This window comes from Pseudonaja textilis, chromosome 2 (assembly GCF_049901715.1).
Source record: "Pseudonaja textilis isolate UNSWEBS1 chromosome 2, rPseTex1.2, whole genome shotgun sequence".
NCBI classification, from domain to species: Eukaryota; Metazoa; Chordata; class Lepidosauria; order Squamata; family Elapidae; genus Pseudonaja; species Pseudonaja textilis.
Genome location: NC_141991.1, coordinates 239,159,189 through 239,185,029, shown reverse-complemented (window position 1 = coordinate 239,185,029; position 25,841 = coordinate 239,159,189). Strand labels below are relative to the sequence as shown.

The 25,841-nt window shown below is 40.6% G+C and overlaps 1 protein-coding gene across 1 annotated transcript; it reads left to right on the top strand.

Annotated features, from left to right (window-relative positions):
- The first annotated feature begins 20,161 nt into the window (after positions 1 to 20,161).
- RXFP3 (relaxin family peptide receptor 3) lies at positions 20,162 to 25,841 on the top strand. The gene has a single exon (XM_087927394.1). It carries the CDS (start codon positions 20,946 to 20,948, stop codon positions 22,314 to 22,316), a length of 1,371 nt encoding a protein of 456 aa, XP_087783520.1. The 5' UTR covers positions 20,162 to 20,945; the 3' UTR covers positions 22,317 to 25,841.

Sequence of the window (25,841 nt, the reverse complement as noted above, 5' to 3'; positions counted from 1 at the left end):
TCAAAACTCTACTCTGACTTCAAAATAAAGGAAATCTTTGTCCAGACACCTGAATGTAAAGAACAACATGTAGTGTATGTAAGTGGATATTTCACCTCCTATAACGATACAAACAGATATATTTGCTTCCCATAACCCTTCCTTCATTTATAAGCTAATCCCAAAGAATCAATTCAATGTTAAGAAAACTAAGATCATGGCATCTGGCCCTCTCAATTCCTGGCAAATAGATGGGAAAGAAATGGAGGTAGTAACAGATTTTATTTTCCTGGGCACCAAGATCACCGCAGATGGGAACTACAGCCAAGAAATTAAAAGATGCTTGCTCCTGGGGAAGAATGCTATGCAAATCTAGACAGCATACGAAAAAGCAGAAACATCACTTGCCAACAAAAGTGCATATAGTCAAGGCTATGGTTTTCCCAGTTGCAATGTATGGCTGCGAAAGGTGGACCATAAGAAAGGCTGAGTGCCAGAGAATTGAGGCCTTTGAACTATGATGCTGGAGAAGACTCCTTGATCGCAAGGTGATCAAACCATTCAGTCCGAGAGGAGATCAACCCCGACTGCTCTTTAGAAAGCCAGATCCTGAAGATGAAACTCAGATACTTTGGCCACCTAATGAGAAGGAAGGACTCACTGGAGAAGAGGCTAATGCTGGGAAAGATTGAGGTCAATAGAAGAAAGGGATGGCAGATAATGGGATGGCTGGATGGAGTCACTGAAGCAGTAGGGGTGAGCTTAAATGGACTCCAGAAGATGGTAGAGGACAGGAAGGCCTGGAGGAATGTTGTCCGTGGGGTTGCGATGGGTTGGACACCACTTCGCAACTAACAACAAGAAGACATCAACTCAGTCCTGGTGTCAGCAAAAAGTCCATAAAACATAAATTTCATAAAAACATTTAACCTTGATCAAATAAACCATCTTTTTTTCATTGCTTTTACTTCTAAAAACCGTATTTTAATTCATTCAAATATTGTGATAGGATTCAATTGTTTGTCCCATCGCAAAGGCTTCTTCAAGATTTTAATAAACCTGCTTTGCAAATCCAATAACAAACATTATCCAGGTTATTTTCTTGGCTTATCATTTATAGTTCCCCTTTGATATTCAAAACTTAAACCAGCTAATATTGTATATCCAATAGTCCTTATCAGGGTCATTTTATTACGCAGCCATTTGTGTTTTCACTTTTAATTCCTTCTATATCTTGAAATACTTTAAAGGACCTTTAAAATCTAGTATTACTGATTTCTGTGCATCCAGCACGATTTGTTTCATATCTGTCCTTTCTTCATTAATATCTTTTAACATAGTCTATCCATAGAAGCAGATATCATTACTAATATTATTGATATTGTGGCTACTAATTTCTAGCCTCATTCTTCTAAGATCTCCTTTAATATTTCAAACGCTACAATGTTTTGTGTCATTTTGTAGATCAAAACCATTTTTTTTCTTTTGTCCTGAAATCTTTAATCCCTCTAGTGTCTAGTATAAAACATAAGGTTTCTAATCTTGTTATGACTTACACTAGACAAAATAATTCTGGTTTATTTTATATAGTTAATCCCAAAATCTTGCAGTATAAGGTTTAGTATTCTGGACCTTTCATTTGTTTATAATTTTCTTGGTTTAAACTCTTATGTAGTTTTTTGCTGTTTACTTCAAAATCTTTTTAAGTTCTTAAACTTATAATTTTCTTTTAGACTCTATAAACTTCAAACTTGTCATTCCAAAGATTTCTAATAGCCTTAAAATCATTAAAGAGGCAATTTTCTAAAACGATTAGAAGAGAGGTTAGCAAATTTAGTATCCTTTAACCTTTAAAAGGCTCCTTTGCGGTTGTGATCTTGAAGTTTGATCCCTTTGTCTCCTGACACTCAAACTGTTAGATCATGGGAAGAATGAGACTCGAGACCAGTGTAACTTCAGCTCTTTATTTAGTTCTTAAAATCCATCTCAACCATGGAGCTGTGGCAGCCTTTCTTATAGAGGCTTTCTCGCGGCCCGCAGCCAATGACGGCTCTTTGAATCTCCCGCCAATCGGGCGGGCCAATCCAAAGTGGTACTTTTCGAGCCAATCACAGTCACACATTAGAACCAATCACCACTCAGTATGTGTGGACCAATCAGAGAAGGGTATTTCAAGTATGTTAATATAGAACACAAACCCATGGGAAACTATATCCTGCGATCTCCTTGTGAGGAACAGCTATCCAAAGAACATGTTGGTGATCTCCCATCCTTTCCTTGACTCGAGGGGTTTCAAATTCACTAGTTCTTCAGTCAAGTTGTTGTTTCTGCTCTGCAGGGAGACATGTTTAACTTACCATACCTCCATCACATGTCATACAAAACATAATTATTTTTCATTTATTTGATTGGTATACAATAGTGACTCTCGGCAGCTAAGAACATTTAAGAACAATATAACATAATATAAAATATAAACAACAGTCCAGGAGCCATTGTATAAATGCCTATTGTACAAATCCATCAGTTAGATCATTATCCATCCTTCTTAAACCAGGGGTAAGCACAGCCATTGTCTTCTGCAACCTGTATAATAATTGTAAATCAACACAAATGTTGAAAACAACCTCTAGTGACCTCTAACAACTGTTGCAACTCTGATGCTTCTCAGTGCTGTGGAAAGTAGGACAAGCGTAACGTATTTGCCCCAGTTCTTCAGTTCAGCTAGTTAAACAGAGCTAAGTATTCCCTTTGTTATATGCTGTGGTCTACATAATCATAAGACAATTGGAAAATCAATTGGGATAGGTGGAAGGGAGAATTCAACTTTTACAAACTTACATGACCAAGTTGTTTGTTTTCTATTACTATTGTTTTCTAATTCTATTACTATTACTCTGCCCATCCTTCCTTTCACCCATCGCCTCCCACTCATGACTGTATGACTATAACCTTGTTGGTTGAATCCTTACAAGTTATATTGATTGTTTCCTAGTATGATTTGATCGCTTATTGTACCCTATGACTATTATTAAGTGTTGTACCTGATGTTTTTGACTCTTGACAAATGTATCTTTTCTTTTATGTACACTGAGAATATTTGTGTGTCCAATCACACTTGGCCAATAAAGAATTATTCTATTCTGTTCTATTCTATTCTATTCTATCATCTGTATAATCTAATCTAAGAACTAATAATTAAATATTTCAAAATTTTCCTTGGGTGCGTTGAAGCCAAAGCTAAACAACCATCTGCCAAGAATATTTTAATTGAGAGAAATAGGGGTTTAGACTTGATGGCATACAGTTGTATTTCTTAATGTCAAATACTTTAAGATGGGTCGACTTCAATTCCCAGAATTCCAGTCATCTGACTAGGGAATTCTGGGAGTTGAAGTCCACCCACTTTAAAGTCCCGTTTTCAACTTTAGGATTCAACGATCTGAAGAATATCAGAAAGAATCTGGCAGCACACAAAAGCCATTCTGAAAACGTTATACCTTTAATAAAATTTGGTGGTGGTGAAAGATGATGCCAGCTTCCCCCTGATTTTTTTGCAACCATGGTATTAACCAAGATGGCTCTCTATGATCTAAACCAGATTTTGAAAGCATACTGTTCGCACCTCTGCTGAGCCATCCTCTGCTAATCTGTACAAGAATTGAAAAGCCTGTTTCTTCTCTCTCCATCCTCCCACACAGTTATTTTTTTCCCAAAATGCCTACCATAAACAAGTATTATTCATTCCTGTCACTTCGCATTTCCTTTTAAAGCCTCTTAAATGATGGAAGCTGCTTTTCATTTTTGTTATTATCATAATGGTGTTCAGAATGGAAATTTTCTGTTCAAATACTGTGGAAAAAGAAGAGATCTGCTTCATCGTGTTGTTTAAGCTGCCTCTTCAAAGAAAGCCTTTTAAAAGAAAATGTACAGTAAGCCTCCTTAGTACACACTTCTGAATTTCCTCTGCTTTTAAAAAGGCAGAGCTTTGTTGATTTGCAAGTTTGCAGGTTTTCTTACTTGCTTCTACTCCCACTAGCTGACCTCACATTAATCTAGAACAGCGGTGGCTAATCTTTTTGGGCTCCTTGCATGCCAGCACCCAGAATGCAATGCGCGCCCCCTTCCGATACCCCCTGCGCATGTGCACACAATCCCCCCTCCCACCACCCCCTTACCTGCACTGTGCCTCAGAGCTGATTTTTTGGCTGGTTTGAAGCCTTTTTCGGCCTCCCAGAGGCTTGGAAAAAGCTTCTGCAAGGTTTTTCAGACTGAATTATAGGTCCGTTTCATCACTTCCAGTATAACAGGAAGTGACAAAACGGGCCTATAATTCGTCCTGAAAAGCCTTGCAGAGGCTTTCCCCAAGTTCTGGGAGGCCGAAAAAGGCTTCAAACCAACCAGAAAAAAAATCAGCTGTGACGCTCACGTATGCGCAGTGAGATAAGTTTGCCTGCGGCTCACATGCCAGCACAAATGGCTCTGTAGCACACGTGCCATTGGTTCGCCATCACGGATCTAGAACTTGCAACTTAATATATGTATAACTTCATGCATATACAACTTAATGTGATGTGTGAATCAAACCATACCATCTTGTTCAACATGTAGGTAGTTTCTCCACTTATAACCATTTGCTTAGTGACCATTCAAAGTTACAACAGAACTGCAAAAAGTGACTTGTGACCATTTTTCACACTCATGACTGTTGTGCCATCCCCACGATCATGTGATCAAAATTCAGATGCTTGGCAACTGACATGTATGTATAACCATTGCAGGGGTCATGCAATCACCTTTTGCAACCTTCTGACAAGCAAAGTCACTGAGGAAGCTGGATTCCCTTAACATCAGAGGTGGTGTTCAGCAGGTTCTAACCAGTTCTGGAGAACCACTAGCAGAAATTTTGAGCAGTTCGGAGAACCAGCAAATATCACCTTTGACTGGTCCCGCCCAGAAGTGGTATTCAGCAGGTTCTGACCAGTTCTGGAGAACCGGTAGCGGAAATTTCGAGTAGTTTGGAAAACCGGCAAATCCCACCTCTGACTGGAGATTTTACAGTATCCTTCCCCTGCCACCCCCACCAAGCCACGCCCACAGAACCTGTAGTAAAAAAAATTGAATCCTACCACTGGTCCCGTCCCCATCTATTCTCTGCCTTTTGAATCCCAGCTGGTCGGCTGGCTCTTCTTTTGTTGCCCTGCAGTGGAGCTGGAAAGCAGGTTAGTGGGGTGGGGAGGGATTTTGTAGTAACTTTTCCCCCAGGAGTTGGGAGTGAATGGGGATTTTATAGTATCCTTCCCCTGCCACGCCCACCAAGCCACGCCCACAGAACCAGTAGGAAAATGTTTGAATCCCACCACTGCTTTACAACCTTGTTACTAACTTAAAAACTACAGCGATTCATTAAATTGTGGCACGAAAGTTCATAAAATGGGGCAAAACTCACTTAACAACTGCCTTGCTTAGCAACAGAAATTTTGGGTTCAAAGTGTGGTTGTAAGTAGGACTACTTGTACTGTGATTCAGTTCTGGCTTAGTGCATTTTACACAGCCAATGGCCCATATCTTCTCTCCTTTATTCTACAACACGGGGGTGGGATCCGACCGGTTTAACTATCGGTTGGGTGATTTACGATTTGATTCCCTGCATGCTGCGTGTGCGTGTAAATCTTTGTCAGCTTGCTGCCTGGACAGCTGAGCAGCGCTGCGTGCAGGGAAGCAGCATTTGAAAAAGCACTTTTTCCTGCTTTTTCAAGCACAGCTGTGCCTCGAACAGCAGCTGAGTTTGAAAAAGGGGGAAATAAAGGTCAGGGAAGCCCTGGGCGGGCAGGTGGGCCAAAATAGCAGCAGACATAGAACCGGTTCTATGTCTGTTGCTCTTCAGAGCTACCGGTTCTACAGAGTCAGACAGAACTGGTAGAATCCCACCCCTGCTATATAAGAGTATAGACCAGGGGTATCAAACTGAAGGCCCAGGGGCCGTATCTGACCCACAGGGTGTTTAGATCTGGCCTTCAGGGGCACCCTGGAAACAGGGAAAGACCAGCCCGTGGTGCCTCTGCCAGTGAAAACGGAGCTCCCGAGCTCTGCTTTCACTGGCCGAGGGTTGTAGGAGGATGTCACAGATGAAAAAGGAGCTCATAAGACCCATGGGAAGCCCTCCCAAGCTCAATTTTCTCTGGCAGAGGGTTGCAGGAGGTAGTTGCAGCTGAAAAAGGAGCATGCGCAGCCTGTGGGTGGCCCTCCTGAGCTCCGTTTTTGCTGGCAGGGGGTTACAGGAGGCTGTTACAGTCAAAAACGGAGCTGGGGAGCCCGTTTCGTCTGGCAGAATGCTCAGACCACCACAGGCACCCCTAACATGAGTGACATAGAGCTGGCCACGCCCACTGTGGCCACGCCCACCCCGGACTCCTGAGGTCAAACACAACCCTGATGCAGCCCTCAATGAAATGGAGTTTGACACCCCTGATATAGACCTATATAAGAACCAGCTAACACAGACATTTCTGTATTCTCATGTTAACATTAAAAATGCCATTATTTTCAGGTGGTTTGGGTGTTGTTGTTTTTTCTCAACCTTCTGCAGTGAATTGCATGTACAATCCCTTAGCATTCGTGTAACATTTGGATTACTTCCTGTAATTACAGGATCAGTATTATCACAAGATCTGTATTAATTAACAACCCGGGCATTGATTAGTTGTACTACATGCTATAAAATGCATTAAGACATGCATGCTTCAAAGGGGAATGGCAAATGAGTGGGAAACGTTACAACTGAAGAAAAGTGTGAAGGGCTGAACATTCATATTGTCAGAGAAACCAATTGTAAGGGGGAAAAAGGGTTATCCATACAAGGGAAAGTCATATCTAACAACAGGAATATTTCAATATGCAGAGGAAATAGCTTGCTGTTTGTAATCTGTAATTTACTAAGTGTTAAATAAATAACTTATGAATAAATAATCGCTAAAGGAAATCCACACTAATAAACATAGTGACAGGCCAATCTTTGAGAATCCTGCTGAACAATACAAGCAATGAGCTGAAATTAACAGTTAGATTTAGTACAACCTAATCTTATTAAAAAGAAATTAGTATTACTTCCTATTTATTCTGATGTAAGATTGTTTACCAGAGACACTTTGGTGCAGTGGCTAAGGCATCAGGCCAGAAACTGAGAAATGGTAATTCAAGTCCCACCATAGACACAAAGCCAGCTGGATAACTTGGGGGCCAGTCATTTTCTCCCAGCCCTGGGAAAGAAGCAATGGCAGGTGTCTGCACTACTATTACTATTAATCTTCTCATCACTCCTTTATCGCCCATCCCCTCCCACTTGTGCCTGTATGATTGTAACTTTGTTGCTTGTATCCTTATGATTTTTATTGACTCCTAGTATGATTTGATTGCTTATTTTACCCTATGACTATTATTAAGTGTTGTCCCTTATGATTCTGGACTCTTGACAAATGTATCTTTTCTTTTATGTATACTGAGAGCATTTGCACCAAGAAAAATTCCTTGTGTGTCCAATCATACTTGGCCAATAAAGAATTCTGTTCTGTTCTGTTCCGTTCCGTTCCGTTCCATTCCATTCCATTCTATTCTATTCTATTCTGTTAGTGACTTAAAGAGTCAAAAATTAAAAAAAAAACATTTCTAAAGCAAAAATGGCTTTCTTCAATGTTCAAGCCAACACAGTTCTAGGCTGCATAAACAGAGGGTTAGAATCAAGATCACATGAAGTATTAATACCACTTTATAATGCCTTGGTAAGGCGATACTTGCAATACTGCATCCAGTTTTGTTCGCCACAATATAAGAAAGATGTTGAGACTCTTTAAGTCAGACTCTTTAAGAAACTTGGGTTGTTTAGTCTTAGTCTTCATCTCAGAAGAGAGTGTGTCTCAGTGAGTCTCTTTTTCTTTCTGTTGGAGAGTATTGCCGTTCCTCATAATTGACTGCTATTCATGGATTTGATGTAAGTCTGATACTGAACTGTTTTTGACACTGGACTTTGTAATTGGATTATCCCTGGACTGAAAACTGACTGACTTACCTGTGAATAACTTTGGACTGTGTTTGAACTTTGCTTAAACCTTTCTGGGAGTAAAAACCTACATTTACTGTACAGTGTATCTGTGTGCTGTGTGTGTATTATTCAACACTTCTCTCACTACATCTCCCTGTATGCGCTCATTCTCCTAATGGGGAATTACCTCAATGTGAATTTAATTTTATTTTGTAGTTCTTTGCATTTATAAGTATATGGCCAGAAATAGGCTATAGATATTTTACTAGCTGTGAGACAAGAGAACCAGGGATCTGTAATGGCCAAACAATGAAAAGCTTCACCCCACAATAACCTTGCAATAATCAACCATTTTTTAATTAGGATTCTAATCAATGTAGTCATCCCAAAGAAACCGACAAGATTCAGCTGCTGTAAACCAAAACTTCAGCACAGTTTTTTTAATAAAAAGTTCTTTATTTGATATATACAATAATTCCATTCCATTTCAACCATGTGTCGACTAGGTACATATTTTGTGTGCATACAATTATAATGAATACTTTTCTTACCAATATATTAACAATCACATTTTCTTATACATCTTATCTAATATATCTGTTTTTAACAACCTTATCTTATTGCTTTATACATTCATCTTAATCATTTAATTTGTTTTATTTTCTAACCACTGATAAAATAAATCCCACACCATATAATATTCCATTTCTTCTTTTTCTCTAATTACCCATGTTAATCTATTCATTTCTGCACATTCAAATAATTTCTCAATTACTTCTCCCTCTGTCAGTATGTTATCACTTTTCCAATTCTGAGCAAATACAATTCTGGCTGCTGTTAATACTTGTATGATTAAATATGTTTTATCTTTACCGTAACCTTCAGGTACCACATTTATAGCAGTCAGATTAAACACAGGCACAGTTTAACAGAGTTAGAAGGGACCTTGTAAGGTCTTCTAGTCCAATCCCCTGCCCAAGCAGGAGACCCTAAGCATTTCTGACAAATGGCAGTCCAGTCTCTCCTTGAAAACTTCCAGTGATGAAGCTCCCGCCACTTCTGAAGGCAAGTTGCTCCGTTGGTTGATTGTTCTCACTGTCAGAAAATTTCTCCTTATTTCCAGGTTAAATCTCTCCTTGTTCAGCTTCCATCCATTATTCCTTGTCTAGCCTACAGGTGCTTTAGAAAATAACTTGACCCCTTCCTCTCAGTGGCAGCCCCTCAAATATTGGAAGACTGCTATCATGTCTTCCCTGGTCCTTCTCTTCACTAGACTAGCCATGCCCAGTTCCTGTAACCATTCTTCACATGTTTTAGTCTCCAGTCCCCTAATCATCCTGGTTGCTCCTCTCTGTACTTTTTCTAGAGTCTCAACATCTTTTTGATAGTGTGGTGAACAAAACTGGATGCAGTACTCTAGGCGTGATCTTACTAAGGCTTTATAGAGTGCTATTAGCACCTCACTTGATCTCGGTAGGGTATAATGTGCAAACCTCAAGGTGATCCTTAGATGGCAGCATATCTGTCATAAGCCAGGACAGTTGTAAAGCAGGTCATCATGCAACCAGATCCATTTTATTATCTTTTTTTCAGCAGGTCCTTAAGGAAACATGACAATCATAAAGCAAACGCTGTAGTCATTAAGCAAATAACACCATTATTTTTTTAATAATGATTTTTTATTTTTAATACAATGATTCCATCTTCAGTTGAACAGTGTGCTGTCTGGGTACAAATATCTTTGTTGAGCAATAGTCAAAATTTACAACATCCTTCATTAAATTAATATTGATTCTGCAATCTTTAACATCATAATATTCCGCATATTCATTCTACAATATTCACACAATAATATTCAACATACTAGTCATAATATTTACTTATCTCTTTTAACGTATCTTCTTTATTTTGTTTCCCTATTTCTAACTTCCATTTTTATTATTTAACCATTGGTAAAATAGATCCCATACCATATAGTATTCAGTTTGCTCTTTCTCCTCAATTGTCAGTGTTGATCTATTCACTTCCACACATTCTAATATTTTCCTAATCATATTCTCATCTGTCGGTATCTCTTCACTCTTCCAATTTTGTGCAAATACAATTATGGCAGCAGTTAATATATCAATAACTAAATATGCATTTTTCTTACTGTATTTTTCAGATAGAATCCCCAATAGAAATATTTCTGGTTTTAAATCAATATGCTGTTTTATCATTTTTTCCAACCACATATGTTTTTTTGTCCAGTATTTTTTTTTTTTGCTTTTAAGCGGGTCCCACAGTTGTTAAGTGAACACTGAGGTCATCAAGTGTCATCAAGCCCATTGTTCAGCCATAAATCAAGGACTACCAGTACTCTAAATATTGCTTCCCCATCACCTTAAAAAAAAGTATGAATAGTGAAGTGAGATCCCTGTAGGAATAGTACTCAAAAATCAGTTGCACATGCATTCGTTTCATTTTAATTTCCAAACAAATTAGTCATCTAGATAATCATGTTACACGAAGCATCTCAAAATACTTTGCAACTTTTTTAATTGCATGCATCCAAAATAGTTTCCTCATAATTAACAAAATGATAAAAATGTGAGCAGATACATTTGGCATCTGTGATTGTGAGAGACAGAAGCAAGATGGCACTCCGGTCTCAAACCTGGGTGTTCATCCTAGAGAACAACTGCATCCAGGTAGTCCTTGCTTAATGACCAGTTGTTCAGTGACCATTTGAAGTTACAATTAAAAAAAGATAAAGGAGTCCCTGTGGATTTTTCTTTGCTATTTGTTTCCAGCTGTAGAGGGTGGTGCTCATGTCCATTTCAAGGCCATTGAGCCAGTGCTGTCCGAAGACATTTCCACAGTGGTGTGGCCAGCATGACATCATGGAGCGCTGTTATTTCCCCACCAAAGTGGTACCTATTAATATACTTGCATTTACATGCTTTCGAACTGCTAGGTGGGCATGAGCTGAGACAAGGACAGGTGCTCACCCTCTCATGTGGCACTCGATTCTCAAACCTGGGCTGCTGGCTTTCCAGTCAACAAACCCAGTGTCTTAACCACTGAGCCACTGCTCTGCCCGAAGTTATAATGGACCCTCCCCAAAAAACTACTTATGACCCAGTTCTGGGGTTCCAACAGCAGAAACTCCCCCACAGTCACATGACTGCATTTCAGATGCTTGGCAACCAGGTCACCTTTATTGCCAGTTGCAGCCTTCTTTGGTCCCATGATTACAATTTACAACTTTTTTGCTGGTTATTGATCAGTTATTGATCAGTTTTCAGCAAAAAACCATCCATAGGAATGAACGGATTCACTTAACTACTGTGGCTTTCGTTTAATGACTGCCACAAAAACAGTTGTAAAATCAGATTGGTTACATTGGTGCCTTGACTTACCACCATCATGGCATATGGTGGAAATTCTGGGATCCATTAAAGTCATAGGATTATCTCTCCTCTCAAAGACTGTATGCTTCGTGGTGGTGAGTCAACAGTTTCTCACAGCCAATCTGTTTTTCCAAAGAGAAAGAAGTTGAAGAAAGAGGACCAGCTTTAGTAAAGTGTTAAATATATTCCATTCAATGGCAAAACCCAAGCTATAGTTCTGTTTGTAAGCAAGATACTGTCCACCAGGATTCCCTTAAGTCCAATTGACTTCAGTGGAACTACTATAAATAGAATTGCTTGTGTGTGTGTGTGTGTGTGTGTGTGTGTGTGTGTGTGTGTGTGTTCTGACAAGATTTCAGAAGTGGCTTGCCCTGACCTCTTTCCTAGGGCTGAATAATTTACAGCAAATCATGATACAGTTGAGAGGTTAGCTAGAGGGGAACTTATCTATATTGCCCAGAGCTGTTTGGAAGAAAGATAGGATGAACATGTTTGAAAAGAAGGGATGAAAAGGAGTTTATTTAGCAAATGTCTGTACTGCCACATTCAGGATTTGCAATAAATAGTAGTATGCACGGCTGCAACTCGAGTAATGTCTAGACAACCCCCAAATATTGTGAGCTTCTATACGACTGTTTACAGTGCAGGAAAGTGGGGAAGAAAATCAAGAATGATATAATACAACAAAAACATAAGAGCCAGTTGGGTGTAGTATGTGTGTGTGATACACACTAAATCAAATTGGCTCATATATTTATGTGGTATTACATCTACAGTAACCTACTTAGATGTTCATATATATGATATATATATGTATATGTATATGTACATATATACATATATACGTGTGTGTGTGTGTGTGTGTGTGTGTGTGTGTGTGTGTTTGCGTGTGTGTATGAATGGAATTGGGGTTTCCTAGGATGGCTGCTATTTTTCTGTCTGTTTTGAAGGCAGTCTTGATGTGATGCCTGTGTAGTATTTTACTGATTTTGTCTGTTGTTCCTCTTATGTAGGGCAGGACAGCTGTTCCATGAGTCTGTTCATCTTCTAGGTCTCCATTATGTCTCAGTGTGTTTTTTGTGGATCAAGCCGGTGATTTTGTTTTTGTGGAAGTCGTTAGCTGTCAGTACTTTAGTCAGGGTGCATAGTTCAGTCTTTATGTGTGTCTTGTCTGCCAGGCATTTGGTTCTGGCGATTAGTGTTTTGGCCACGGAGTTTATATGTGCTAAGTAATGGTGGGATTGGGCGTTGAGGTAGCGGTTGGTGTGAGTTTTCTTCTGGTATATGGTGTGTCCTAGTGTGCCATCTGTTTTTTTCTAGATTAGTACATCTAGGAATGGTAGTTTTTTTGTTGTTGTTTCTGTTTCCATGGTGAACTTGATTTTGGGGTGTGTGCTGTTTAGGTGTGTTAGGAAATTGTTTAGGTTTTCTTTTCCATGGGGCCAAATCACAAATGTGTCATCGATGTATCTTAACCATAGTTTGGGTTTGTGGGTGGCATTGGCTAGAGCTGTGGATTTGAATTCTTCCATGAACAGGTTTGCAATGACGGGTGACAGTGGTGATCCTATAGGGGCTCCTTCAATTTGCTTGTATCTTTGTCCTTTGTATATGAAATATGTGTTGATTAAGCAGTGTTCTGCTAGTTCCATGAGGTGTTTAGCTGGTTGATATTTATTGTTGATGATTTCAAGAGTTTCTTTTATCGGGACTTGAGTGAATAGTGAAACCACGTCTAAACTTACAAGCAGATCTTCTTGTTCCACGTGTAGATCTTTGATCATTTCCAAGAAGTGGTATGAGTTTTGTACATGTGAAGCTGCTGCTTCAGCATGGGGCTGTAGCTGCTTTGCTAAGTGTTTAGCTAGGTTTTGTAGTGGTGCTCCTCTGGAGCTGACTATGGGTCTGAGAGGTATGCCTTCTTTGTGTATTTTTGGGAGGCCGTATAGTTTGAGGCATCTGGAAGATTTTTCTCCTGGGATGATCGTCTGTTGGATGTCTTTGCTCATGTGGCTGGTTATAATTTTCTTCTTGGTTATTTTTTCCAGATATGTAGTTGGGTCCGTGTTTATGGTTTTGTATGTGGAGTCTTGGAGTAGGTCTGTCAATTTTGTTTCGTAGTCTTTTCTATCCATTACCATTGTGGCATTACCTTTATCTGCTGGAAGTATGATTATGCTGCTATCATTCTTTAGGGCTTGCAGGGCTTTTAGTTCCTCTTTGTGAAAGTTGCTTTTGGGTGGTTTGTTTGTGCATAGGATGATAGTAACTTGGTGTCTTATTCTATCAGCTTCATCTGTATTTAATTTAGTTAGGCTGGATTCTACTGCACATATGATGGATTCTGTGGGGATTCAGGTTTTCTCCTGCGTAAGATTGGAAGTATCTAGGCAACGTTTCGATGAAGTCTCATTCATCATCTTCAGGCTTCTGTCTTCGGCTCTGTGCTTCTCAGAGTGATGTGAGCTTGCAGCTGCTTCTTCCTTTTAACTGCTAGTGGGGGTGTGACTTGATTGGGTGGGGGCTTGGCTGTGTTCTGATTGGGTGGGGGTGTGTTCTCATTGGTAGGGGGTTTGGCTGTGTTCTGATTGGTTGGGGGGTTGGCCATGTTCTGATTGGCTGGAGGCGTGTTCTGTTCAGGTGGGGGCTTGGTTGTGCTCAGGTTAGTCTTAGTTGTTGGGGGATTTGAGCTGGTGAGCTGTGATCCTGTTGTTTGGCTTTGAGTTCGTGGTCGTGCTGCATCTTCATGGTGGGTGTCAGTTTGCTTCATGTATGGCTCCGAGGGGTTTGAAGTGGGTAGTGATGCAGCTGCAATAATCAGAGAAGCCATAGAGATAGAAAAACACCCACACAGCATGAATAAATGAGATGACACCTCCCGCCTACCAGCCATTTGGAAACCCACCCTCATGAACAGACGAGTACCTAACATGAAGAATGACACCAGACCCACACCCATGAGGGCCACACAAGATGCCACCACCACACTTCCATGCAGAAAGCAGACTCATACCCACACAGAAGATGAGACACGACCACAGACCAGAAGCTGCACTGCAGCTGCATCACTACCCACTTCAAACCCCTCTGAGCTATACATGAAGCAAACTGACACCCACCATGAAGATGCAGCACGACCACGAACTCAAAGCCAAACAGCAGGATCACAGCTCACCAGCTCAAATCCCCCAACAACTAAGACTAACCTGAGCACAACCAAGCCCCCACCTGAACAGAACACGCCTCCAGCCAATCAGAACACGGCCAACCCCCCAACCAATCAGAACACAGCCAAACCCCCTACCAATGAGAACACACCCCCACCCAATCAGAACACAGCCAAGCCCCCACCCAATCAAGTCACACCCCCACTAGCAGTTAAAAGGAAGAAGCAGCTGCAAGCTCACATCACTCTGAGAAGCACAGAGCCGAAGACAGAAGCCTGAAGATGATGAATGAGACTTCATCGAAACGTTGCCTAGATACTTCCAATCTTATGCGGGAGAAAACCCGAATAACCAAAGATCCACATACTAATACCCGCGAGAACCTCATAAAATATATACATACATACATACATACATACATACGTATGTATATGTATATGTATATGTATATGTATATGCATATGTATATGTATGTATATATATGTGTGGTATTTTCCCACGTCATTCTTAAGTTTTATAGTACCCCAAAAAGTCCAACCCAAAATATATATATAATGTGTGTGTATACTCTATCTGTCTGTCTGTCTGTCTGTCTATCTATCTATCTATCTATCTATCTATCTATCTATCTATCTATCTATCTATCTATCTAGTATATATATTATATATTGTAGATTAGATTTGGGCCTGCAAAGCCCCAGGTTTTTTTAGGATTAAACTAAATCTGTTAATGTCTTACAACTATTTTCATGACTTAGTTGACTCCCTTCGTTCCTGAAACTGACATCATGCCCTGGACCTCAGGGAGTGAAGAAAAGAAAGCCCAAGAGATTAAAGGCCTGTAAGCCCCCTAAATCTCTCTGGGGTCATGCAAACCCCAATTATACCATCGTTGTTCATTTCTTTGTTTTAAAAGCAAAGAGTGGGGAAGAAAGTCATTCCTCGAACTGGGAGGACTCAATCAATGACCAGCATGCAAAAGATTCAGCTATACAGAATTACATTCTACTGTTGTACTAAGGTAAGTCAATTTATTTGGGAAAGGGGAAACTTTCAGAATAACAGAGTAGGAAGGGACCTTGGAGGTCTTCTAGTCCAACCTCCTTGTCAGACAGGAAACTCTACACCATTTCAGACAAATGGTTGTCCAATCTTGCCTTCAAAATTTTCAGTGTTGGAGCATTTACAACCTCTGGAGGCAAGTTGTTCCACTGGTTAACTGTTCTAACTGTCAGGAAATTTCTCCTTAGTTCTAGGTTGCTTTTTTCCTTGATTAGTTTCCACCCATTGCTTCTTGTCCTGCCCTCAGGCCCCAATAGCTTGACACCTGTCTTCTTCACGGCAGCCCCTAAGATATTGGAATACTGCTATCATGTCACCCTTAATCCTCCTTTTCATTAAACTAGACATATCCAGTTCCTGCAGCCGTTCTTTATATGTTTTAACATAATATCATTTCTATTATGCAAATACAACCAATGTTAGGTCTGATCTTACACTGGTATCTTAACATCATGCAGAAACCAGGGAAAAGAAGTTGGAGAAAGCTGGTGCATAAGTCATCTATGGTCACGTTTTGCCTTCTTCTTATCTCATTTTTGCCTTTAGTCACCAAATTTCAAAACTTTTACCAGACTTCCTTGGATATGCAAGCTTTGCTAAGCAGTTACAAGGCGAGTTACAATTATCTCCGGAATTATTAAGAAGATCTGACAAACAATGGATATCTGCCCTTTGAATATACAACCCATGGTTGGGCCTTTCTATGTCTCCTGTGATAGTTAAATTTTTGTACTCTCTAAAGACGTGCATCATCTTTTTATCCACTCAGATTCTTTCAGATTTAACTTCACTAGATGATCATTGTCAAGTGATAAAATCTTGCCTGCTAGATCAGGTAGGGGAGAGAATCCTTAAACTTTGTCTTGAAAGATATTGTCTTGCTTCCAGGCTATAACTGAGTATAGCAAATTTTCTGGAAAGAGCCTGACAAGGATTTTTGAAAGTTTCAGTAATGTTAAGCAAAGCTTTCTTCATACTTTCAAGCCTGTAACAATGAACTGCTATTACAATACAACATTTCAATATTTTCCTCTTGCAGAACTGTGATAATCTTTAATAATGTTATAACAAATGCAACAGCAGGTTGTGATAAGGATATTTATTCTTATAGATTATATACAGTATTATTACTTTCCTTAGTTCCTCTGTAACTCCTGTGACCTCTAGGGGCCACTGCTAGAATAACACCCAGAATTTCCAAATGAAGATTAAATTCCAAAATCAACCTCATGAAAAGACTTTCGGCTCAATAATTTTGGCATTCACCCCTTTAACTCCCTGGATGTTCTCTAAGAGATCCATAATTTCTGAACACTGAAGAGTATTGCTCTAATTATATAAATTATTTTAGGATTGTAGTAATATGTTTATAAAAAGAATCCTCAAGCAAGGGATAAATAAAGGTCTATCATCTGATAAAAAATTTAAAATAAAATAAGTAATAAATAAATAAAACCAATAAATAAATTACAAAGAAAACAAAAACAAACAAACAAACAAACAAAAACTTAAATGGACTGCTGGGTCTTTTTCTGCTTTCAGTTTTCTATGTTTTTAAGAGCTTTGACCATTCCACATTCTGTTGTTTAGATGGTCTGTTTAGAGCACTTGTTCTCCAGCGTGTTAAAAAGAAATCATATTCTGAAAAGTTGTGGGGGGGGAGAGAGAGAGAGAACCTGAGAGAGAGAATGAGAGAGAGAGAGAGAGAAATAAAGAACCTAAAAGAGACAGAGACAGAGACAGTGACAGAAACAGAGAGATAACCCAAAGAGAGAGAATGAGAGACAAAGAGAATCTGAGGGAGGGAGGGAGAATCTGAGAGAGAGAACCTGAGAATTTTTAGAAATCTTTCAAAAGTTGATGAATTTTAGAAGACTCTTATCTCATTTTGCCTGATCCCAGAAAAGCCAACCAAGACAGGATCTAATTAGAACTCGAGTGGAAAACCATAACATCCCAAGCATCATAGAAGGCAATGGCAAACCCACTTCTGTATTGTCAATATGAGTGTGCTTGTGAAATGTCCAGTGAGTATTTGATCCTAACTCAAGAGAAAGTTTACCTTCACTGAACCAATCAATATTTATTTCATTCGTATTAATTCTGTGTATACCCAGAGAACTAACTCAAGAAGTTGGCTCAATTTATTCAACTGTAGTTAATTAGGGTAAAATAGTATGGCATTTTGAATAACATCCCAAGGGCCCTAGGACTTATTTATTTTCATCACTTCTAACCTTTAAAGAGACAGTCAGTCCCCAATTTTTGTAACAACAGTGAGTGAAACTGAGACAGGATAACTCTGGATCCAAAACATTTCAGTTCCAATACCTCCTCCTGGATCCTTTAAGTAATCTCTGCCAAAGTAATATTTATTCCAACCAACATTAATAATCTATTCAATTCTTTTAAATTCTGGTAATCAGAGGAAGAAATGGAGGATCCAGAAATGCAAAAAATTATCTGTTTGCCCTCTTCTATTCTTCCCAGTTTCAGTGGAAGTTACGGGCTTTGGGAAATGTTCTAAAATATACTCTATGATGGCCTTAGTATTAACCTATAAAAATATTTCTAACTTATTTTCTAATTATACTTGACCAAGATAATTTAGACCACTGATTTGGCTTCAATTAAAAAAATTCAATATCCAACAAATACTAAAGCTAAATACAATAACTTCAATAAAACTAAAGCAAAGAATAATCATATCAAAATTACATAGATAAAGAGAGAAGGGCGGAGGGAGAGAGAGATTGGAGGGAGGGGCTTTAATTAAGTTGTATTACTACAAAAAAAATTGAAATTTATTTTTATTAAGGTACATTATTTATACAAGTTTTAAAAAATTTGCAAAAAGACATGGGTTGGGTGGATCATTGTTAAAACAATGATGGTCTCAGGCATATCATATTTTAAAAAGCATTATAGAAGTACAGGCTACCACAGGAAATTTCTCCTCTAATACCATTTGATTTAATTCTTATGTCAATCTCTGCCTTAGATTCTAAAAGAATAAGAAAGCTGATATACAGAAATAGACTGTGGCCCAGGATATGTAGAGCTTTAGCTATCAGTACTGACTGGCATCTGGGAACTAGTGCATATCTGTTAACCTTCTAAGTCTACATACTTTAAAACCTTCTTAGAGCAGCTTTCATAATAAATCCTTCACTGTATTCCAGCAGTATGGAACATAAGAATGCTCAATGTTAGTGCATTTCTTCGTGCTACCCAGGCTGTGGAATAATTTAGAGTACAAAGTTGTGATAGAAATTGTCTCCAATTGCAGTTATGTAGTTGCCATTGCCATAGTGTCCATAATGTCCTGCATAAATCTAAGCCACATACCTCCATTTACATATGACAGTGCACAACAGGTTAAGCCCAAACTAAACAAATTACATAATGATTAAGTGCAATGCATGATTCAGTTTGTATTGGCTGGCTATTTTAAGAATTAGAAATCGACTGATTCTGAGAACTGGGTTGAGTTTACGTTACAATGCAAAGCCAGAATGTGGTTTGGTTAGTTTGGACTGAATCTGTTGCATGTACCCAAAAATATATATATTTATGTTCTGATTGCATTCCATCCACAGACGCATAGCCAGGATAAGCCTCATTTAGCTTCTAAAAATGCATGTTATGATTGCACTGACTTTTGAAACATATCCTACTGAATTCAGTGGGGCTTCCTTTTGAACTAACTTATATAAGATTACATTGCAAGACACTGAACAGAATAACTTGCTCTGAATTATGTTGGTAACCCAAATGGGTAGATGTGGAGTAGGTAGTTGCATTTTCCTCATTCTCTGATTTTGTTTCACCTAAAATACTTGAAGTTTGCACTTTTTTTTTTTTTTGCATATTGGTTGGTCCTAATAAATATTTTATTCACAAGTTTGCAGATTGGTTGGTCATAATAAATATTTTATTAATCAGTGGTTTGTGGATTTATTTTTCCATTTTCCTTTTAAAAGAGAATATAATAGCAGAAAGCCAAATTTATTTTTATTTATTTTTATTTTTTATTTTATTTGCTTGTCAAACATGTACAAGATAACAGGTGTAGGTATGAACATAAACAAGAACAAAGGAAGTTAGTACAGATAAATGGGGACAGTAAAACAGGGATGGTAGGCACGCTGGCGCACTTATACGGAGTTCTTAGGGATGGGGTGAAGTCCAGTTCAGTTGCTGAAGGCATATTTTCAAGTCAATTTCCCAAATAAGCAAAACTTTATAATAAATAAAATCAAAAATGGCTTGTTTGTCTAAATTCTTCTTTTTCTACTTGGCACATTTAAAAAACAATCCCATCACCATCACTCCCACTATCCATTAAAAATAAATAAATCTCGCCACTACCACAGCCCACCAAGTTAAAGCATATTCGTGTCCTTTCTTGAAAAACAACTTCGTTGTTCGTGATGGATTTATAAATTAACAAAGCACATCGAGCGTACATATGAAATGGGGAGAGCAGTCACGGGATGAAGGCAAGAGAATCGCAAAACGAAAAATGAAAAAAACCCGAAACAGTTCAAAAGAATTTTACCCAATTAAGAGACGGTGGAGCCTTTGGAAGTTTAGATGTAAACAGATACCTATCTCGGCGGCAGGTAATTTGGTTGCGAAAGGAAAAAGCGGGGAAAGGAGGGGGGCCGCGGGCGTTGCAGCACCTTGGAGAGCGCCAAGGAGCGCGTTGTTGCGCGCGCACCTTAAAAAGCAGCCCGGCGGAGTCAGATAACGCAGTAGAACCGTCTGCACCGAAGCGGGACGGGAGGCAGGATTGGTCTTGAGCCACAGTTGCAGGTTGGACGGAAGGGTCAAGAAACGCTGCTGCTTGGGAGAGCCGCGCTCAACTTCAACCTGGCTTAGAGTTAGCTGCACGCACGGGCTGAGTAGACGGCAAGTAGACGTCTGGGTGGCTCCGCTGCTACATCTGCCCCCAAACAGCGAGTGACTTTCCTTGGAGCTCCCCCGAAGTCTGTGGTTCCCCCGCCTTTGGATCTTTCTGGTCTTTCGCGTCCGGCTGCTTGCGCGGTCCTCTCTCCCTCGAGAAGATCAGCTGTGAGCTTCCTCGAGCTGCTACCTCTCCAAACCTTTTCTTCCCCAATTCCCTGCCAAAGATTTCGCAGCCTAGGTAGGCTCTCCAGACGTCGGACGAAGGGAGTCCTTCCTCTGACCGGCGACTTCTGGAAATAGAGACTCTTTTTGTTCTTGCTGCTGTTGTTGTTGTCTCGCAGTGGAAGCTTGTTATGTGGAGCTGAGAGGACACCTACATTTCCCCTCTGCCATGGGATGGATGCCCTGTGTGAATACAGCTACTGCTCGCTGGCCGCTGGCATAAAGGAAGCAGAAGCGGGAGAACTCAACCCTTTCCCCAGCCTGCTGGAAGAGAGGCTGTTAAGCAACGGCACCAACGAGTCCCTACAGGAGTTCTGGAGGAGCTTCCTCAACCGAGAGAGAGCAGATGGACTACAGGGAGGCAGCTCTATCCTCCTACGGATCTTCATCTCCATCATCTACTCTGTGGTGTGCGCCCTTGGTCTGGTGGGCAATGTGCTGGTGCTCTACCTGATGAAAAGCAAATGGAAAAAGTCTTCCATCAATCTCTTTGTGACCTGTTTGGCAGTGACTGATTTCCAATTTGTCCTGACTTTGCCCTTCTGGGCCGTGGAGAATGCTCTGGATTTCACTTGGCTCTTCGGCAAAGCCATGTGCAAGATGCTTTCCTATGTGACCGCCATGAACATGTACGCCAGTGTCTTCTTCCTCACTGCTATGAGCATTGCCCGCTACCACGCGGTGGCCTCTGCCCTGAAAAGTAGGAGGCAAGGAGGGCTCTTGGATGGCTGCTCTTCAGCTAAATGGTTGTGTGCCCTCATTTGGATCCTAGCCATTCTCGCTTCTCTGCCCAATGGCATCTTCTCCACCACCTCCACTATCTTCGGTGAGGAACTCTGTCTGGTCAAGATACCTGATAGCCAAGGTAACAATACTCCATTCTGGTTGGGGCTCTACCATGCCCAGAAGGTCCTGCTGGGCTTTCTATTGCCTTTGACCATCATCACCCTTTGCTACCTTTTGCTGGTGCGCTTCATCAGTGACAGGAATGTGGGAGCCGGTTCCTGTGGGCCAAGCAGTAAGCGCCGATCCAAGGTGACCAAGTCAGTGACCATCGTGGTACTATCCTTCTTCCTTTGCTGGCTGCCCAACCAGGCACTCACCACCTGGGGGGTCCTCATCAAGTTAAACCTTCTGCACTTCAGCCATGCTTACTTTCTCTCTCAGGCATACCTCTTCCCCATCACTGTCTGCCTGGCCCATTCCAACAGCTGCCTCAATCCCATCTTCTACTGCCTCATGCGCAGGGAATTCCGTAAAGCCCTCAAGAAGCTGCTGTGGAGGATTGCGTCACCCTCCACCACCACCATGCGCCCATTCACCGCTACCACCAAGCCCGAGCAGGAAGAGCAGGCACTGAAGAACCTAATGACCATTCAACCCACAAGCAGTTCTGCTCCTCCTTTTCCTCCTCCTCCTCCTCCTCCTCCTCCTACGAGAGCAGGAGATGTTCCTGATGCCGTCTGCTATCCTCCTGGGGTGGTGATGTACAGTAGCTGCTCTAATGTCTTTCCGTCCATCGCCTCCACTGAGCTACGGTGTTGAGTCTGAGGGACCAGCACCGAGAAAGAAAGAAATCGCTTGCTATTTCCTGAATCGGTTGATGTGGTTTTCTGTATTGGAGCATTCCCGGAACTGCCTTGTTGTGGGATGGAGGGAGTAGGTCCAAGTCTAAAGAGCCACGCTTCTTTACAGTGACAGAGTTGGAAGGGACCTTGGAGGTCATCAAGTCCAACCCCCTCCTTATGCAGGAGAACTGTATTATTTCTGACAAATGGCTGTCCACTCTCCTCTTGAAAGGCTTCAGTGGTGGGACTTGGCACAGGATTAGGGTGCTGATCACTAACCTCTCCATTCCAAGCCTTGGAAGCTTCTGGAATTTATTCAACTGCTGATCTGGCTCCCCAGCCAACAAGTAACACAAAAATGGGGATAAGTTTCCATAATTATTATTTTTTTTAATTCTGGCAGTCTATGAAGTTGAATGCACCAAATGCTTGTGACAATTCCCATTCCAGAGATGGGGTGTTTTGGTTTTTCTCTTGGATCATGCCCATCCAAACTTAAACATAAATCATACGGAACAGAAAGTGTTTTGTAGCATCTTGGATGGTTGGGTGTTTATCAGCATGGAAGGAAATGAAGAAGGTTTATTCTAGCACTCGGGGAAGCAATGGGGGAGCGAGGGGAAATTTATGGGACGACTTCACTTGGAATGCCAACTGCTGCAACATAATAAAAGGTAAAGGTGGGGAAAGTGCAGACAAGAGTGACCGGAATGATCAAAGCCTGAAGGAACTTCAACAAGAAGAAAGCTTGCATTGTTTGCAATTCTTTAGATTTGGGGGCGGGCTGTGAAACTAGGCAGGGAAGGGAAGAAGTGAGTAGGGAGAAAGTCAGGATTCTAGACAACGGCAAAGGATTGTGGGAGAGCCAGGCTAGATAAAATAAGTATCTAGATAGCGGCATTGACACCGTGATGGCCATGACCTTCAACAATTTATCCGTGAAGGGTGAAGTTAAGCATGATGAGTCCACAGTACCTTCAGAAGCAAAGTTTCCGAATACAACAAGGTGCTCAGAAACAACAGCAAAGAAAGCCCTTGTTGTCATAGCCTGCTTATGAGCTTTCCATAGGCATCTGGCTTGTCATTCAAGCAACTGAATAGTAACTGAATCACCGTTCAGCTGATTCAGATTAGATGAGCTTTTATATAAATAACAGATAAATAACAGATAACAGATATTCAGAGTTGGAAGGGACCTTGTTGGTCACCTAGTCCAACCCCCTGCCCAAGCAGAAGATCCTACACCATTTCTGACAAATGGCAGTCCAATCTCTTCTTTTGATCCAATCCAGCAGGCAGGCTCTTTTTATGGGTTTATGAGTACAGTAGTAGGGTGTGAAATTGAGTCTTTTAAGGACGAGGTTTTTTTTAGATTAGTCCAGATAAAATAATATTTGCATTTCCAGTTATGGTGTTCACCCTGCTCATTGGAATTAGGAAAGATTTCTCCACCTGACTTGTTTCCCTTCCTAGTAAGAAAAATGAAAGGCTAAGCTGAATGGTCTGGAAATTCATTTATCCCGGTTAGAGGGGATAATCCGTAAATAGAAAAAAAAAAGTATGTTTATTGTTGATCCTCATTAAAACAATTCCATCTTCATAGGATAGAACAGAGGGTTTTAAGATGAACTATATTCAGATATTGTGTATGAGGACTAAGCTCTTTTTAGTTTCTTCAAAGGATAGAAGAAGAGAGGGAGGGCTGGAGGAGTGAGAGAACAAAAGAGGGAGAAAGCAGCTCTTGTAAATTGGTTCCACTCTTGAATCTAAGATTGAAAGCAAGAGAAATTGTCCTTGTAACTTGCAAGGATGCTATTGTTCTGCCAATGGACTGCCTGTCCATCATTTACCTTGAAATGATTTCTTTGTAAAACTACGGGGGAAATGGACTGGACTTGAAAAGACTGATACAAGTCAAAGGCAGATTGTGAAAGAGGCTTCGAAGGAAAATCCCAAGAAACTGGCATTAACAAACTGTACCTGACAAGCATGGATTTAAGGCCATCAAGGACGGGTGGGATGCAAATATCTTTACTACCGGTTCTGTGGGCGTGGCTAGGTGGGAGTGGCTAGGTGGGCATGGCCATGTGACTGGGTGGGTGTGGCTTCTTCTTTCTTTCTTTTTTTGTGCAGCACCCTCCCCCCCCCTCCATTTTTTGGTCTCCTGGGCCTCAGGGAAGCCTCCTTGTGGGGGGGGCACTTTTGCTCCCAGGAGGTTTTCCTGAGGCCCAGTAAGGCAAAAAACAGAGTGCAACCCCTGTGCTCCATTTCTTGGCCTCCTGGGCCAAGCAGTAATTCAGCGAGGGAGATCTCAGCACAGCTGATCATCAGGAGGGGAAAAAAATATCGGTTCGGGTGAACTGGTAGCTATATTTTTTTACTACCAGTTCGCCCGAACGGAGCCGAACTGGTAGAATCCCATCACTGGTCAAGGACCCTCTTGCTAGTTCAGGCTGATGTCTATTCTGTTTAGATAGATGACACTTTTGTTTGCTCCTAGCATGATTAGAAATATAGAAGATGGAAGTGCTGCATAGTTGCTACAGTTCTGAGTGTTGGCAGAACTATCTGGATGTGAGTTAAAGAAATTCAAAATATGCCCTTCACCATAATTTATCTATCTAGAACAGGGGCCCCCAAACTGGGCAACTTTAAGACCTGTGGACTTCAACTCCCATAATTCTCCAGCCAGCACCTCTGATCTAGAAAGATGTTCCTTCCTGGTTTCAATTCCAGGTTATGATCTTTAAAGCTCTATTCCCCATTAAGCATCAATTGGAATGACAATCAATTGTACCTGCAGCTGGCAATACTTATACCTTTGAGCAAATAACTCTTATAAATTGGAGGACTGGCTTAATGATTCAGGTTGGGACATAATTGATTGAAGAAAGGAAGCTTTACAGTATATTATCCATATCAAGGCTGTCCCATTCCATGTGAACTATTAAATCTCTGTGTCCATATCAAGCATGGTCATGTTTTTATAAAACAAGCTGATTCCGTGGCTGGAAAGGGTCTGAAGGCTGAAAAAAGCAATTATGCAATTTACTGGAAAGAAGCAAAACCATGTGTTCATTTTGTATGTATATATATATATACATATATATAGCTGGTAATTTCAAGTATTTTTGTCATTCTTATGAATAGGGGTGCCAAGTTGAACTAGACAGGACAAAGTTAGTTATTCTGATATGAATGCGGAAACACAAGCCTTTTGCTTCCTGCTCGGAGCATACAAAATACAGACAATGATGAATCCTACCCTGTAATACTTCATGCATTTGCAACACACAATTGTAATCACAAGGAAGGGTAATTTCCCTTTTTCCACTGCAGTCATATTGAATCTGAATTAATTTTGCTTTAATTGCTTTAATTTTGATACTTAAAAAAAGTAACCTGGAGAAGTTTCTCAGCCATCTGCAAATGGCATCCCACAGGTCAAGGTTAAAGCACTTTGATGTCCTATCAGCAAACATATCAGGGACATGGTGGCTCA